Below are 14,903 nucleotides of genomic sequence, written 5' to 3'. Positions count from 1 at the left end.
AAATGCTATGCCGAATTCATTATCCTGACCTTTTTTCAGGTCAGAACACATTTGGAGCCAGAAAAAATATGTCAGGAAAACCAACCTGTTCAAGGGTGTCTGGAGGTCCCACACTATATGGGAGAGCCCCAGCAGTTCCCTGCACTGTCGCTTTCAAATGGGCAGGTGGGAGGCCCTTGGCCTGTGCTTGTTGGGTTGGCTCACCATATGCAATGAGTAGATGGAGTTGAGACAGTGCTTCTGAGCACTTTAGCTAATATTCTGAGGCTATTGTGTGGATAGCATGGGATGAAGGAGCCCCTCCTTACCAGTTGCAAGTCCATAGGCCCTATCATGGTCACGTTTGTGTAGCCATTGATTACATGCTCCCCACGTGCTGTGCTTTGAACTAGCTTAGGATCAGTAGACTGTTTGTGGTGTCCCCAGGACCTGGATCTGAATCCCAGCAAGACTGTCACCACTGGGTAACCCCCAGCAAGGGTTCATTTCTCTGAGCCTTTAATGGGGTTCCTGCACTGGGCAGGCCTGGGGTGATTCCTTGTGAGCTTCCCCAGCAGAGGGCCCACTGCTGTGACAATGAGGATGGGAAGAAGAGAGTGACACGAAGCAGTTCTTCAGGAGCTGCTTGTCATGCCCACTGAGGACTGTTTGCTGTCACTTTCTACCCAGAACCTGGCCCTCAGTGTCCTGGCCCATGACAGATCAGAAGTATTTTAGGAAGAAGAGGCAAAGCAGAAGTGCCTATCGAGGAAGAAATGGGTAGTCAAGACTTTCAGGACCTAACAGCACTATGGGGACGTTCCATGTGGGGCAGACAGACACATGCCTGGCACTTTACAGGTTTCCATTCAGTCCTTCCTAGCTTATGACCTGGCAAGCATAGAGTATCTTTGGAATGAGAAAAAAATAAAGATAAAGAGATTTTAAATGTTTATTAACAAGCCTCACACCAGCAGAATTCTCTGTGTGTTCTGATTAATTTGTTGGTAATGAGTGAGGCATTCTCATTTTTAGTGCATTTTCAAAATCCTGTTTTCCTAAAGAACTTAGCAATGCCTGGGCAGCTTTCCCTAGAGCCCTCCTCTCTGCCTCCTTCACCCTGCCATGCTCTGATTGTCTAATCATGGGATAACCTCTAAGCCCGGGGCTCATTCTCATCTCCCGCCTCGGCACCCTTCTGTCTTGCCCTTCTTCCAACTCACTGGTTTTTCTGCACAATTGGAAGAAGGCAAATGTCACCTGGAACCCCTGTGCTAGCCAGAGTCATGCAGGCCTTTCCCCAGGCAGGATGGCTTCCAGCCTTTCAAGAACTGTCTGATGTTGCCAGGAAGAGTGCTGGGCAAGCATCTGAAACACCCTGCTGGCAGTTCTTAGCTCGTGGGTGGTTCAGGATCCTTCTCCTGGGGTGGGATCCCTGGGCCTGCAGCTTTGGCTCAATCTGCAATTGTGGGGGTTGTGGCAGGAGAAGAGAGCTGGATATCTTGTAGAGAGCCTGCAGAGGGGCAGGCACAGGTCTCAGGTGCCATCCAAACCAGGGTGGCTGATGTGGCCACTGTGCTGCTTCCTGATTCTCTGAAGATTCACTTCTTTTGATCTGAAAGGGTCCACTCCATGCCAGATACTTTGGGGTGCAGTCTCATCTTCAAATTTATTCCTCTCCACTTACAGAGGAGGAAACTGAGGCTCAGAGCAGTTAAAAAAAGCGACTCACAGGTCTCTTCGAAGCCTGGTTTTAAACCCAGTCAGTCTGCAGTGAGCCCCAGTCACCTCTTCAGTTGGGGGAAAGCAGCCGTGCCAGGGAAGGACAGGGGTGGTGGAGGGGGGCCTGCTGTAGCCAACAGCTGTGTGTCTGCTGTTAGCCTCAGGCTCCCTCACCCAGACACATTCTTCCCAGCCTGGGCTTGAGCGGGGCTTGTTCTCTTCACAGATCCCGGAAATCATTCATTTCTGCTGTGATTTCCTCATGTCCTGGGTGGATGAAGAGAACATCCTTGATGTTTACCGGCTGGCGGAGCTATTTGACTTGAGCCGTCTGACTGAGCAGCTGGACACCTACATCCTCAAAAACTTTGTGGCCTTCTCACGGACTGACAAGTACCGCCAGCTTCCCCTGGAGAAGGTCTACTCCCTCCTCAGCAGTAACCGCCTGGAGGTCTCCTGTGAGACCGAGGTATATGAGGGTGCCCTGCTCTACCATTACACCCTGGAGCAGGTACAGGCTGACCAGATCTCACTGCACGAGCCCCCCAAGCTCCTTGAGACAGTACGTTTTCCCCTGATGGAAGCTGAGGTCCTCCAGCGGCTGCACGATAAGCTGGACCCCAGCCCGCTGAGGGACACGGTGGCCAATGCCCTCATGTACCACCGCAACGAGAGCCTGCAGCCCAGCCTGCAGGGCCCTCAGACGGAGCTGCGGTCGGACTTCCAGTGCGTCGTGGGCTTTGGGGGCATTCACTCCACGCCATCCACTGTCCTCAGTGACCAAGCCAAGTACCTGAACCCCCTGCTGGGAGAGTGGAAGCACTTCACCGCCTCCCTGGCCCCCCGCATGTCCAACCAGGGCATCGCGGTGCTCAACAACTTTGTGTACCTGATTGGAGGGGACAACAATGTGCAGGGCTTCCGTGCCGAGTCCCGGTGCTGGAGGTAGGCGGGAGTGCTTGGCTGAGACTTGGGCTGTGGGTGACCCTGTGGTGCGGGAGCCATGGGCTCAGGAGGCTGCTTGTGGAGTGGGCTCTGCGAGGGCTGAGGCACTAGCCTTTTAAATTAATCTTGTGGCTTGTTGGGGTTAAAGTCGAGGTTAATTTGGAGAGTGCAGGCTGTGATGAGGCAAGGAAGAGGAGACTGTGCATGCTTGCTTTCACTCTTTTCCTCTTCTCAAACCCACTTACCATAGGTCACCCCTGCTGTCCGTGGGTGAGGAGATAGGTTGTGAGTGACTGTGCCTTGGAGTGGCTGGGCACAGGGCTCCGCCTCAGAAGGAGGGGACCTAGTTGCCAGGAGCACTGGGCAGGCAGCTGCTCCTTCCATCTTGCCCTCTCCAGCTTTGATATGTCTCATCCCGGGCTCCATTTGCCCATCAGCTCTCTTAACCACAAGCCCCTGGTGAGGATGGCTTCCTGTCCTCCCTCCCTATTTTGTAGTATACAGTCCTCTGTCCAGGGAGCCCAAAAAACCAACAGGCATCACTGAACCAGATTTCACTACCCCTGCCTGCCCTGGTGTCAGGGGTGTTGCCAGGCATGGGGTCCCCCAAGGTCCTCTGAGCAGGCAGTTTTCCAAGAAGGTGGGGCTTACTGTGATGTACTCTATGTGCTTTTCTGTATGTTAGGTCTTTATAGGTCCTGGTTCATAGCTTCCAAAACCCCCCTTGGAATTTCATAAAAGGAGAACACTAATTTTGTCTTTTGTTATGTTAATGAGGTGGCTTTGGAAGCCCCTTAGTGTGAGTGGGGGATGGTCACCGGGAGAACCAACCCTGCCATTCAGAGAAGGGCCAGTGATTTAATCAATCAGTGCCTATGTAGTGAAGTTTTCATCAAAACCCAAAAGGAGAGGGTTGGGAGAGTTTCAGGGTTGGTGACCACCTAGTTAGAGGTGCTGGGAGAGTGATGCACGGGCCTGGAGAGAGCTTGGAATCTCCCTGCCCTTTCCCCAGACCTTGCTCTGTGCATCTCTTCCTGAGTATTCCTGATTTATATCTTTTTACAATAAACAGTTAATCTAGTAAGTGTAATGTTTCTCTGAGTTCTGTGAGCTACTCTAGCAGATTAATGAAACCCAAAGAAAGGGGGATCTTAGAAACCTCTGATTTATAGCTAGTCAGTCAAAGGCACAGCTTGGTGCTTGTAATTGGCATTTTGAGCTGGAGGGGGTCATTGGAACCTCATGTTATTAACTGGTAGGTCAGAAGCATAGATAATAGCCTGGGCTTATTACTAGCGTCTGAAGCGGAGACAGGCAGGATGGGGCGGTACCATCTTGTGGACTGAGCCCTCAACCTGTGGGGTCTGATGCTACCTCCAGGTAGATAGTGTTGGAATTGAGTCGACTTGTAGAACACTTAGTCGGTGTCCTGAGAATTGCTTATCAGTGTGGAGAAAATGTCATGCCCCCTGCCCCAACACATACATCGGAATTGAGTCCAGGAACCCAAGAGAGGGGATTTTGTGGACTGTCCTGGTCTGTAGGCTGCTTCTAGCTCTGTCAGTCTATGGAGCTGTGATCCCAGAAATCCATTTTGGGGGGCAGAACAAAGTAATCAGGGCAGGTCTCCACAGCCTCCGCTACCATTAGGTGTCCGGGGCCCTGCTACTGTATTTGGTTTGATTTCATGGGATTTGGCGCATGTGGCAAATCTGCAAGCTGAAAGAAAGCTGGCACCGCAAAGAGAGATCTTGCCAGCTGCTTCTATGGCTGTGAGTTAGGTACTGACCCACGTTCACGTTTCCGTCTTTGGGGGTGGGGGTGGAGTCTGGCCTGCCTCTGCCTCTGCCTCTCAGAAGTGAGCGTAGTGACCTAGTGACCAGTGACCATGAGGAGAGGGCCGTAGCCGCTTCTGCCCTCTGGGCCCCAAGAGGTGGTCACCTCTGTTAAACTGAAGAGACCCAAAGCTTGGCAGCTCCTTTGCAGTTAAACACAAGACAGGCTGAGTTCAGAAAGGAGGAAACAATATCTTCATTTTCTTCCTAACCAAATACCTTCCACAGTAGGTGTGGCAGCACTAGCTTCAACCTTCCCTTAAAAAGCCTCAAAGCTTCTTTTGTAGGGGTCTATATCCCTGTTGGAGGCCCAAGGCCTGAGCTCCCTGCTGAGAGCAACCCACAGACCTGCAAAATAGACCTCCAGGGTGTTGTGTTGACCAGCCCTTGGCATATAGTGGGGTGGCGTGCACGCACAGGGAGGCTGTGAGGCTTTCCCACAGGGCCTTCCCCAAGGGCGACCGCGAGGGCCGCTCCCTGCCCGGGGTCTGCCCTTCTACTTCCTTGATGTCAGTTTTGCTTCAAGACTGGTCTGAATTTCCCATTGGTGAACATGTGCTGTGAATCCCAAGCCAGACTCTGAAAAATTCTAGTGTCAGCACCAATATTTGATAACCAACAGCCTCAGACTCCAGTGACAAGGTCGGGTCATTGTGGCAGGTAGGGTTGGTGAGACCTGCCTGGCAGGGGGAGGTACTATGGAGGGGTTGGGGGGCAGTGTCTGCCTGCGTGGTGGGGAAGACCCTGGGGTCTGTCCTTTCTCCAGGGTGAGAGTTCCATTAATCTCTTCATAGACTTTAAAAACTGCCAGATGGATCTTAATTTGAATGGTCTGAGTTTGGTTCTCTCCCTTCTTCCCTTTCTTAGTTTATGAGCTTTAGGATCTTCGGACCCTCAGAATACCAGAAGATAAAAGTTGCAGTTAGGGTTTGCATGTTGAGGTGTTGGAGACTTCTCAAGTTATATCAGAGCATTGGTACAGCAGGAAGTGCACAGAAGTTAGCTGTCTTGGAGCAAATTGTATTTGTACTCCCCCCTTCCCACCCCCGGCTCTTCAAAGTCCATGTTACTCCACTTTCGTGGAAGACCTACATTAGTGCCTGTTTTTACTTTTACAAAAAGATTGAAAGTAAAGGTAGTGTTCAGCATTGGTTTTGCAGTTAGCCTTTACAGAGGCAGCATGCCCCCTGACTGAGTGTGGTGGCGCTGCCCAGCACCTTCCCTGGAACTACACTCATCTCAGCATCAAGCCGCCAGAGCTCTGAACTCTATGAGCGTCTGTACTTTATCTCCATGTATTTCATGCATCCATTAGCAAGGTGTGACCTAAGGTATCAGAAAAGCCTGACTGGTTATTTTTGGGGTCTAGGAATCTCACATTTTTTCCCATGTGAATTGTATTTGCTTTGTTTCGTGCCGTTTCAGCTTGTGAAAGGTTTCCAAGGAACACCCTATGTTCAGATAGGGGGGACCTGTACCGACTGTCCTGCTTCACCTGTGGCCTGTTGGACTCTACTTAGGATAGCAACTTGCTTTCTCTGTTAAGCATTTCCATGGCTGTTTGTATTTTAAAATACATTTTAAAAATTCCTTTGATTGTAATGGACTTCACCAAGAGTCATGGGAATGCTTAAGTTGTGGAAACAGACAAAAGGTGGTCTGTCCAATTTTACAAAGACCCCAGAGCATTTTGTATCAACTCTAGCTGGCCCATCTGAGTTTGTAGTAGGGCTATTCAAAATCTACCTTAAAGGGACTGAAATTGTTTATATCCTTATATAGCTAGTTTTTTTTTGTTTTGTTTTGTTTTTTTACCATTTCCACCTCTATTTTATTTTATTTTTTTTTCATTTTTTTTCATTTATTTTTTATTGGTGTTCAATTTACTAACATACAGAATAACCCCCAGTGCCCGTCACCCATTCACTCCCACCCCCCCGCCCTCCTCCCCTTCTACCACCCCTAGTTCGTTTCCCAGAGTTAGCAGTCTTTACGTTCTGTCTCCCTTTCTGATATTTCCCACACATTTCTTCTCCCTTCCCTTATGTTCCCTTTCACTATTATTTATATTCCCCAAATGAATGAGAACATATAATGTTTGTCCTTCTCCGACTGACTTACTTCACTCAGCATAATACCTTCCAGTTCCATCCACGTTGAAGCAAATGGTGGGTATTTGTCATTTCTAATAGCTGAGTAATATTCCATTGTATACATAAACCACATCTTCTTTATCCATTCATCTTTCGGTGGACACCGAGTCTCCTTCCACAGTTTGGCTATCGTGGCCATTGCTGCTATAAACATCGGGGTGCAGGTGTCCCGGCGTTTCACTGCATCTGTATCTTTGGGGTAAATCCCCAACAGTGCAATTGCTGGGTCGTAGGGCAGGTCTATTTTTAACTGTTTGAGGAACCTCCACACAGTTTTCCAGAGTGGCTGCACCAGTTCACATTCCCACCAACAGTGTATGAGGGTTCCCTTTTCTCCGCATCCTCTCCAACATTTGTTGTTTCCTGCCTTGTTAATTTATAGCTAGTTTTTATTAGACAAAACATTACTTGAGGATTTATTCTAATAAAGCAGAAAATCAATAAGGAAAGAAATGTGGAATACAGGACAGTGGGGAGATACGAAGTAAGCACAACTGTTGTGTCTAAATTATTGATGTATGGTGAATGTGTAGTGTGTGTGCGTGCGCATGCACATGCGTGCGCAAGAGTGTGTTAAATCTGAAACCACAAATTCAAATGAACACATCTGAGGAAGCTGTCAGGGCAGAAGACCAGAAGGAAGCAAGCGGAAGCATCTGGTGGGGCTTGTCTCACTCTGGAGGATGATGCTGACTTGCACTAGATCAGAAACGAGGTGGAGGAGGGAGGGCGGACACATGTACATGAATGAGTGTCATGTACAAGAAAGGCAATGGGAAACGGCCAGCCCCATCAGTTGGCAGGACCTCTGTGAATGCTGAGCCCCTGGATTAGCCTGGGTTGCCTACCTCTAGCTAGACTGTCAACTGGCTGCACCCCTGGACATTGAGTTTTTAAGTGCCACCTTCTCAGGAGGCCCTTCCTGGTCTTCGTGAGAGACCTGTGCCCTCCCAGCCCCTGCTATCCAGTAGAGCACGACTTCTGGGTAGCACCCTCTCTATACCTCTACAGTAGAAAGAAGAGTCCTTGTCTGGAGTTTCCCTTGGGATTCCCAGCACTAAGCACCGTGCCTGATGCACACTGGGTGGCCAGTGAATATTTGCAGAGTAACTGAATGATTCACTGTTGTTAATCTTTGTTTAATTAATTGAGCAGACAGTGCATGATCTGCCCTGAGCTACAGTGAGGTCTAGGAATATAGACCAGAACCAGTCCTTTGCAAACTCCCTTCTGGTTTAACAAGAACCCTTTCCATGTGTGTTGTCCTTTCTGAGGCCTCATGATAACTTTCATAGGCAGGTGGCATCCCCCCATTGGCCAGGTGTGGAAATTAAATGAATGCCAGAGAGAGGAAAGCCAACGCCTGCATGCACCCAGCTGTACAGGGGCAGACCAACTCTCAGAGCTAGGTCTTTGTGAAAGAAATGTTCTTTCTCTCCTGTTAGCCTCACCCCCTGAGGCATCCTGTTTCCTGTCATTCCTGGCTGGCAGCAAAGAGCTGGCCCAAAGGTCCAGGCAGGAAAGAGCAGCTGCAGAGCACATCTAACTTGTGCTTTGAGACAAAGGATGAAACCCATCTCTTCACCAACTTGTATATGGCACTGACCAAAGAAAACTCTGTTCATTCTCTAATTAGCCAGTTGAAGTTCAGCTTATCCCCTTGGAGTTGGTCTTTCTATGGAGAAATAAGAGCCACTTACCTGAAAGCAGCTGTAATTATGCATGAGCTGTTGAGCCAGGCGGCTTCAGAAGCAGGCACTCAGATGCTGGTACCTGAGTGGATGTCTAGAGGGAAAGGCCGGATGCATATCCAGGAAAGAATGGACTTTGGGGCTCAGGCTCATAGGATCCTGGTTCTTCAAGGCTCTGTAATCCTCTGTTCACCCAAATAACATACCTGCCTGCTGTCCCACAGAGTGCCAGGCCTGGGGCATGGAGTGGGGCAGGGCTGAGTGCTGGCAAGGTAGGCATGGACTGGCCTGTGAAGGACCTCAGCTGCTAGACTAAGTGGAGACTTTGGTATGACTGGAGGCTTGCTGATGAGTGTGGGATTGAGTGAGCAGAGGGAGCTGGGGGTTCTGGTCAGGGCTGGTGAGCAGCCAGCTGGAAATGGCTGGGAGGCCTTTGCAGCATGGGTCTGACATGCAAGAGGAGGAAGTAAGGGCTGATAGTTGGTCTCCTGGGATGGTTGATCTCATAGGGGTTGAGCATGTGACACCCTTCAGAGGGGCTGTGGGAGGGGTGGTTACACAAAGGAGCTCAGAATGAAGCTCCAATGATATGACTTTTTAAAAAGATTGATGGAGAAAGAAGGCAGGGCTTAGGGACAGCTGTGTCTCCGAGGAAAGGGACATGAAGGTGGCCCTGATGTCAGGAGAACAAGCTTTGCAGTGCCCAGGCTCAGTAGGAGCTCAGTAGAACCTCAGCGGTGGTCAGCTTCCCTGGCCGTCTCTAGCTGCTCCCCTGGGAAGCCCCTCAGTCCATAGTGCTCCTCCAGCCTTATGCTCTAGCCAGCCCAGTGTCTCCCTCCCGTGGGAGTGCCAGGCATCATACAGGATCCCTCCCTCACGGCCCCCACAGTTCATGTGGGAGATGGCTGTCACTCCTCCAGCTGGCAACAGGACAGCTTAGGAGAGGCACAGGAAGTGAGGGAGGAGTGGGTTGTGACTGGAGGCTGAGAGGCTGTTGTGTCTGTCCAAGGGAAGGCCATAACTGGGCATTCCTGAATGGGGACAGGGCCATGGGGACTATGGATCTGGATAGGTGAGATGGAGGTGGCTGTAGGAACAGCCATGGCCCAGCCTGGGGTGAACAGATGGGTGAGCTAGAAACTTGCCCATGGGATTATCCCTAGAAGGTCCTGGCATTGTAGGCAGAAATGCAAGGGGATCTTGGCCATGCCTTCCAGGCTCTGTGCTGGGGACACACCCATGTTCAGGCATGTAGCAGCCTGCTGCTATGGCTGTGGGTGGGCATGTGCTGGTGTGTCAGGGCAGCTGGGGGGTGTGTGGTTCAGGGTACAGTGGTGGAACAGGAAGTGTGGGCCTGCTGGGCAGACTTTCTGGCCTGTCAGTGATGCACTGCCCTCATGTTCCCTCAAAAGGTATGACCCAAGGCACAACCGCTGGTTCCAGATCCAGTCCCTGCAGCAGGAGCACGCCGACCTGTGTGTGTGTGTTGTGGGCAGGTACATCTATGCGGTGGCGGGCCGCGACTACCATAATGATCTGAATGCTGTGGAGCGTTACGATCCCGCCACCAACTCCTGGGCTTACGTGGCTCCGCTCAAGAGGGAGGTAAGGAAAACCCTCTAAGAGGGGCCTTTTCCTGCCTGCTTTCCTTCCAGGGTGTGCAGAGAGTGGGTGGCCAAACCAGGAAATCAGGCCTAGTGGGTACCTGCAAAGACTGCACTGTGATTAGGGCAGAGGATCACTGAGTCTCGGCCAGCCCCCTGGGCTGCACCAGATCCCATTGCCTAGAATTTCACTTCCGTCTTGGTCTTACCACCTTGGTACCAGGAAGCTGCTTTACTTTTATTTTTTAAAAGATGTTATTTATTTATTTGAGAGAGAGAGTGTGTGGGAGGGAGAGGGAGAGAGAATCTGAAGCAGATTGCCCACTGAGCACAGAGCCTGATTCAGGGCTCCATCCCAGGACTACCTCAAGATCATGACCTGAGTCGAAACCAAGAGTTAATGCTCAACTGACTGTGCCCCCCAGGAAGCTGCTCTAACACTGCATTTCAAGTGTAGACAGAAGCCTTCCCTTTGTCTGTTGGCTCAGTTGAGCTGAGCTGAAAATGTGTCCAAGGATGTTGTTAAACAGGAAGGACACACAGAGGAGGGTGCAGGAACCTCAGACTTCTCCCCAGGCCTCCTGGAGGGCAGGGACTTTGAAAAGACAAAAGACACTTTAGAAGGTATATTTCGTTTTTTTGTTTGCCAGTTTTAAAACTCATGTGCATCCATGGGCATCTCTGGGCACTGTTAGAGGCAGAGGACTGCACGGGGATGCATGGTGAGGGGTGGCGGGAGGGCTGTTGTCCAGGCCCAGCCACAGGAGCTCCTGCCCTTCTGACCTCTTCCAATACCTTCTCTCTTTATCTCTCACCCCTCTCCAATTCCCCCAAGGCTGTAGTCTTTAACCTCAAGGGGCCGAGGCTCTCCCTGATGGGTCCAGCCCTTCTCCATGGCCCACAAGGCCTCCAAGGCTAGGGGTTCCCAATTGTAGTTCCTCCCAGGCAGGGAAAGCTGGCCTGCTCTTTGCTCAGCTTCTCTGGGGAAGGAAGCCACTCTGGTGGGGTACTCCCTACCTTTCTTCTGGAGAAAGGAACATATTTTGCATGGGAGAGGTCAAGGGGGTCCTTGAGACCTGATGGACCTCTGAATTCTGTTCTGGAAAGAACTGAGTAGGAATGGGGGACCCGGGCTGGGGTCGGAGGTGGGGTGGGGGACTCCAGGGGTTCTTTGTCTCGGGCTTCCTGGTGAAGCTGCAGTTCTCCTGATGTGGCCACAGAGGGGCAGCCTCACCTTTCAACCAACTTCTCCCTGCAGGTCAATGTTCCTTCCCTCACACCATTCATTTATCCAGCTACTATTTATTAAGCACCTACCATATACCAAACCTGGGGATCCAGTGGTGATAAAAGATGAGAGAAGTTCCCCTCTGGACGGTGATGTTCACAGCCTAACAGGAGAGACCACTCTTAACCATTAAACTAATCAATAAAGTAATTGCCTATTGTGCCAAGTGTGATAATGAAATCGAGAAGGTTGAGCTCAGCATTGCTCAAGGAGAAGGCTCTGGCAGGACTAATCTGAAAAGACTGGAGAAGGCCCATCTGAAATGTTGGTTAGACCAAAGTCTAAAGGAAGCAGCTGCTGGTTGAGGAAAGACGGAGCTCTTAGGCCAGGAGGGGCCTTCCCAATTCTGAGAAAGGGGGATGGCATGAGGAGGGATTGTGAAGAGACAAGGGTGGAGAGGGCCATTGGGCTGTCCAGGGGGTGGGGGTGAAGGTGGCTTGTCCTAGGGTAGAGGCTGTGGGGAAGGAGAATGATGGGCAGATTCTGGTGTAGTTTGGAGATAAACTGACCAGAATTGCTGATGGATCAGATGTTAGAGAATGAAAAGGGATAGATCATGGGAGACGCTCAGGCTCCAGTTTGAGCACTGGGTGGATGGCTAGGCCACTAACCAAGAGGACAAATGATTTTGGGAATGAAAAAGAAAAGGGAAGGTTCCATGTAGAACATGATAAATATTCCAATGGGAAATGTCAGTTCGACATTAAAAGTCAAATTCGGGAGTGGTCAAACCTGGAGATAGAAATGTGGAGGATTTGTCAAGACTTAATGGTGTGCCTGACATGGGAACAGTTGTGGTCAGCTCAGAAGAGCAGGGATGATGAGAAGATTATGGAGGGGCAGTCAGGGAAGTAGATGGGAAACCTGCCAGAGAGCAGGGGGTTTTCTCCTGTGAGCAGAGGGGGCCCACAGGTCCTAGAGAAGGCAGGTATGCAGCCCTCATTGCTAACTTAGAACCCACAGTCAGCCATAGCGAATGACTGAGGGAAAAGGCTGTCACACAACCTCATGTTTGTCACATTCGCTCACCTGTTTCTTAGAGACCCCGTAATGCCGAGTCCCATCAGTGTGGCATCATTAACTGGTTGCTGACATGCCCCCAATAAACCATGAACTCCTTGTCCTAGCAGCAGGCAGAGTGCTGCCTTCTTGTGTTCCAGAGGAGAAAAAGGGGATCTCTGCCGGGAACTCTCACTTAAAGACCTCCCCAGAGAGCTCACACTTGGGAAGATAGAGTAGATGTATTCTTCCCAGCTCCTCCTGCTAAATGCAACTCTGAACTCAACATAAAACAACCCTTAAGATATAGAACGGTTGAGAGAAGGCAGTCCTGCCAGGGATCTGAGGAAGTGGGGAATACCATGCAGTAATGTGTTCCCTGGGTTTTCCTTTTGCCTCGTATGTCTCAGACTTGTAAGTAAAGAGGCTGATAGCCGGTAACACCAATGGGAAGCAAATTTCAATCATTGTATAAAAATTGAAATCCTCAGCGTGTTCTCTGTCTCAGATGGATTCAAACTAGGAGTTACCAACAGAAAGTTAACAGGAAAATCTCCAGACAATTGGAAACTAAACAACACATGTCTAAATAATCCACGAGTCAAAGGGGAATAATAAAATACCTTGAAGTGAATGAAAATGGAAAGGCAGCATGTCAGAATTGGTGGTGTACAACTAGAGCTGTGCTGAGAGAGAAATTTGTGACACTAAAAGCATACATTAAAGAAGAAAAATCCTCAAATCAATAGTATAAGCTCCTAGCTTAAGAACTTGGAAAAAAAAAAGTGAAATAAAGCCAAACCAAGCAGAAGAAATATTAAAGAACAGAAATCAGTGAAGTTAAAAGCAGAAAAATAGTAGAGAAAATCAACGAAACAAAGAACTGGTTCTTTAGGTAAATAAAATTGACAAATTCTAGAAGGGGAAGTCACAATTTAAAATATCAAGAATAAAATAGGACATTACTACAAATCCTGTAGACATAGAAAGGATGAGAAGAGGATACTATGAACAACCTTAATCATGTAAACTTGATTATAGATGAATTCCTCAAAAAATGCAATCTAACACAACTGACTCGAGACTAAATAGATAATTTGAATAGCCTTCTACCTTTAAGGAAATCTAACTTCCCAGGACGCCTGGGTGGCTCGGTGGTTGAGCGTCTGCCTTTGGCTCAGGGCTTGATCCTGAGGACCTGAGATCAAGTTCCACATTGGGCTCCCTATGAGGAGCCTGCTACTCCCTCTGCCAATGTCTCTGCCTCTCTCTGTGCCTCTCATGAATAAATAAAATATTTTAAAAAAGAAGAAAAAAAGGAAATCAAACTTCCCAAAAAGAAATGTCCAGGTCTAGATTGTTTTAATAAGAATTCTACTAAACATTTTTTTAAATGTTTTTAAAGATTTTATTTATTTATTAATTAGAGACATAGAGAGGCAGAGACACAGGCAGAGGGAGCAGCAGGCTCCATGCAGGGAGCCCGACGTGGACTCGATCTCGGGTCCCCAGGATCAGGCCCTGGGCCGAAGGCGGCGCCAAACCACTGAGCCACGCAGGCCGCCCTCTACTAAACATTTAAAGAAAAGTTAACTTCAGTTCTGCGGGGGTTTTTGTTTTTGTTTTTCTTTTGGAAAATAGAAGGGGAAAGAATATTTCCCAGTTCATCTTATGAGGTTAATATTAACTTGATAGCAAAACCAGACAAAGACAGTACCAAAAAAAGATAAGTCTCCCATAAATATACATATGAATATCCTTCACTAAATATTAGCAAATAGAATTATCCCCCCTTGATAAAAGAAATGAACAAATGGAGTTGGTTACAGAGATAGTAGATAGGCTAGTTCCATATTTGAAATTTAATCTGTATAATCCACTATGTTAAAAATCGTATAATCATATCAAAGCAGAAAAAGGATTTGACAATATTTTGCATCTATTCATGATCAAACTCAAAAAATAAGAATAGAAATGAGTTTCCTCAACCTGATGAAGACCATATATAAAAATCCTAATGCTGATGTTGTGTTTAATAGTTAAAGAGGGCAGCCCCTGTGGCTTAGCGGTTTAGCACCACCTTCAGCCCAGGGCCTGATCCTGGAGACCCAGGATCGAGTCCCACGTCACGCTCCCTGCATGGAGCCTGCTTCTCCCTCTGCCTGTGTCTCTGCCTCTCTGTCTATGTCTCTCATGCATAAATAAAAGTCTTTAAAAAAAGAAAAATATGTTTAAAAAATAATAATAATAGTTAAAGACTGAGTTGAATGTTTTTACTGAGGTAGGGAGCAGGGCAAGGATGTCTGCTCTCACCACTCTTATTCATTATAGTCCTGGAGGGTCTAGCTAGTGAAGTATGGCAAGAAAAGAAAATCATGCATATTGAAAGGGAAGAAATAAAACTAACCCTAAAGATGAAACAGTTGTCTAAAATCTAAAAGAATCTGCCTGGATACCTGGGTGGCTAAAGTGGTTAAGTGTCCATCTCTTGATTTCAGTTCAGGTCGTGATCTCAGGGTCATGAGATCGAATTCCATGTCTGGCTCCATGCTCAACACAGATTCTGCTTGAGGTTCTCTCTCCTCCTTCCTCTGCCCCACCCCCTGTGTACACATTCTCTCTTTCAAATAAATACATACATACATACAGTCTTAAAGGGATCTACCAAAAAAAAAAAAAAATTCCTA

General features: G+C 48.6%; 1 protein-coding gene across 1 annotated transcript in view; it reads left to right on the top strand.

Annotated features, from left to right (window-relative positions):
* KLHL22 (kelch like family member 22) overlaps positions 1-14,903 on the top strand; it is a 39,193-nt gene that overhangs the window by 17,652 nt on the left and 6,638 nt on the right. Inside the window, exons 4-5 of the mRNA XM_025474895.3 lie at positions 1,928-2,646; positions 9,738-9,930. Of these exons, the coding sequence (XP_025330680.1) occupies positions 1,928-2,646; positions 9,738-9,930 (912 nt within the window). The remainder of the gene's footprint in view (positions 1-1,927; positions 2,647-9,737; positions 9,931-14,903) is intronic.

This window comes from Canis lupus, chromosome 26, assembly GCF_003254725.2.
Source record: "Canis lupus dingo isolate Sandy chromosome 26, ASM325472v2, whole genome shotgun sequence".
Lineage (NCBI taxonomy): Eukaryota > Metazoa > Chordata > Mammalia > Carnivora > Canidae > Canis > Canis lupus.
The sequence above is the reverse complement of the archived record's forward strand: the minus strand, read 5'-3'. Positions and strand labels throughout refer to the sequence as shown.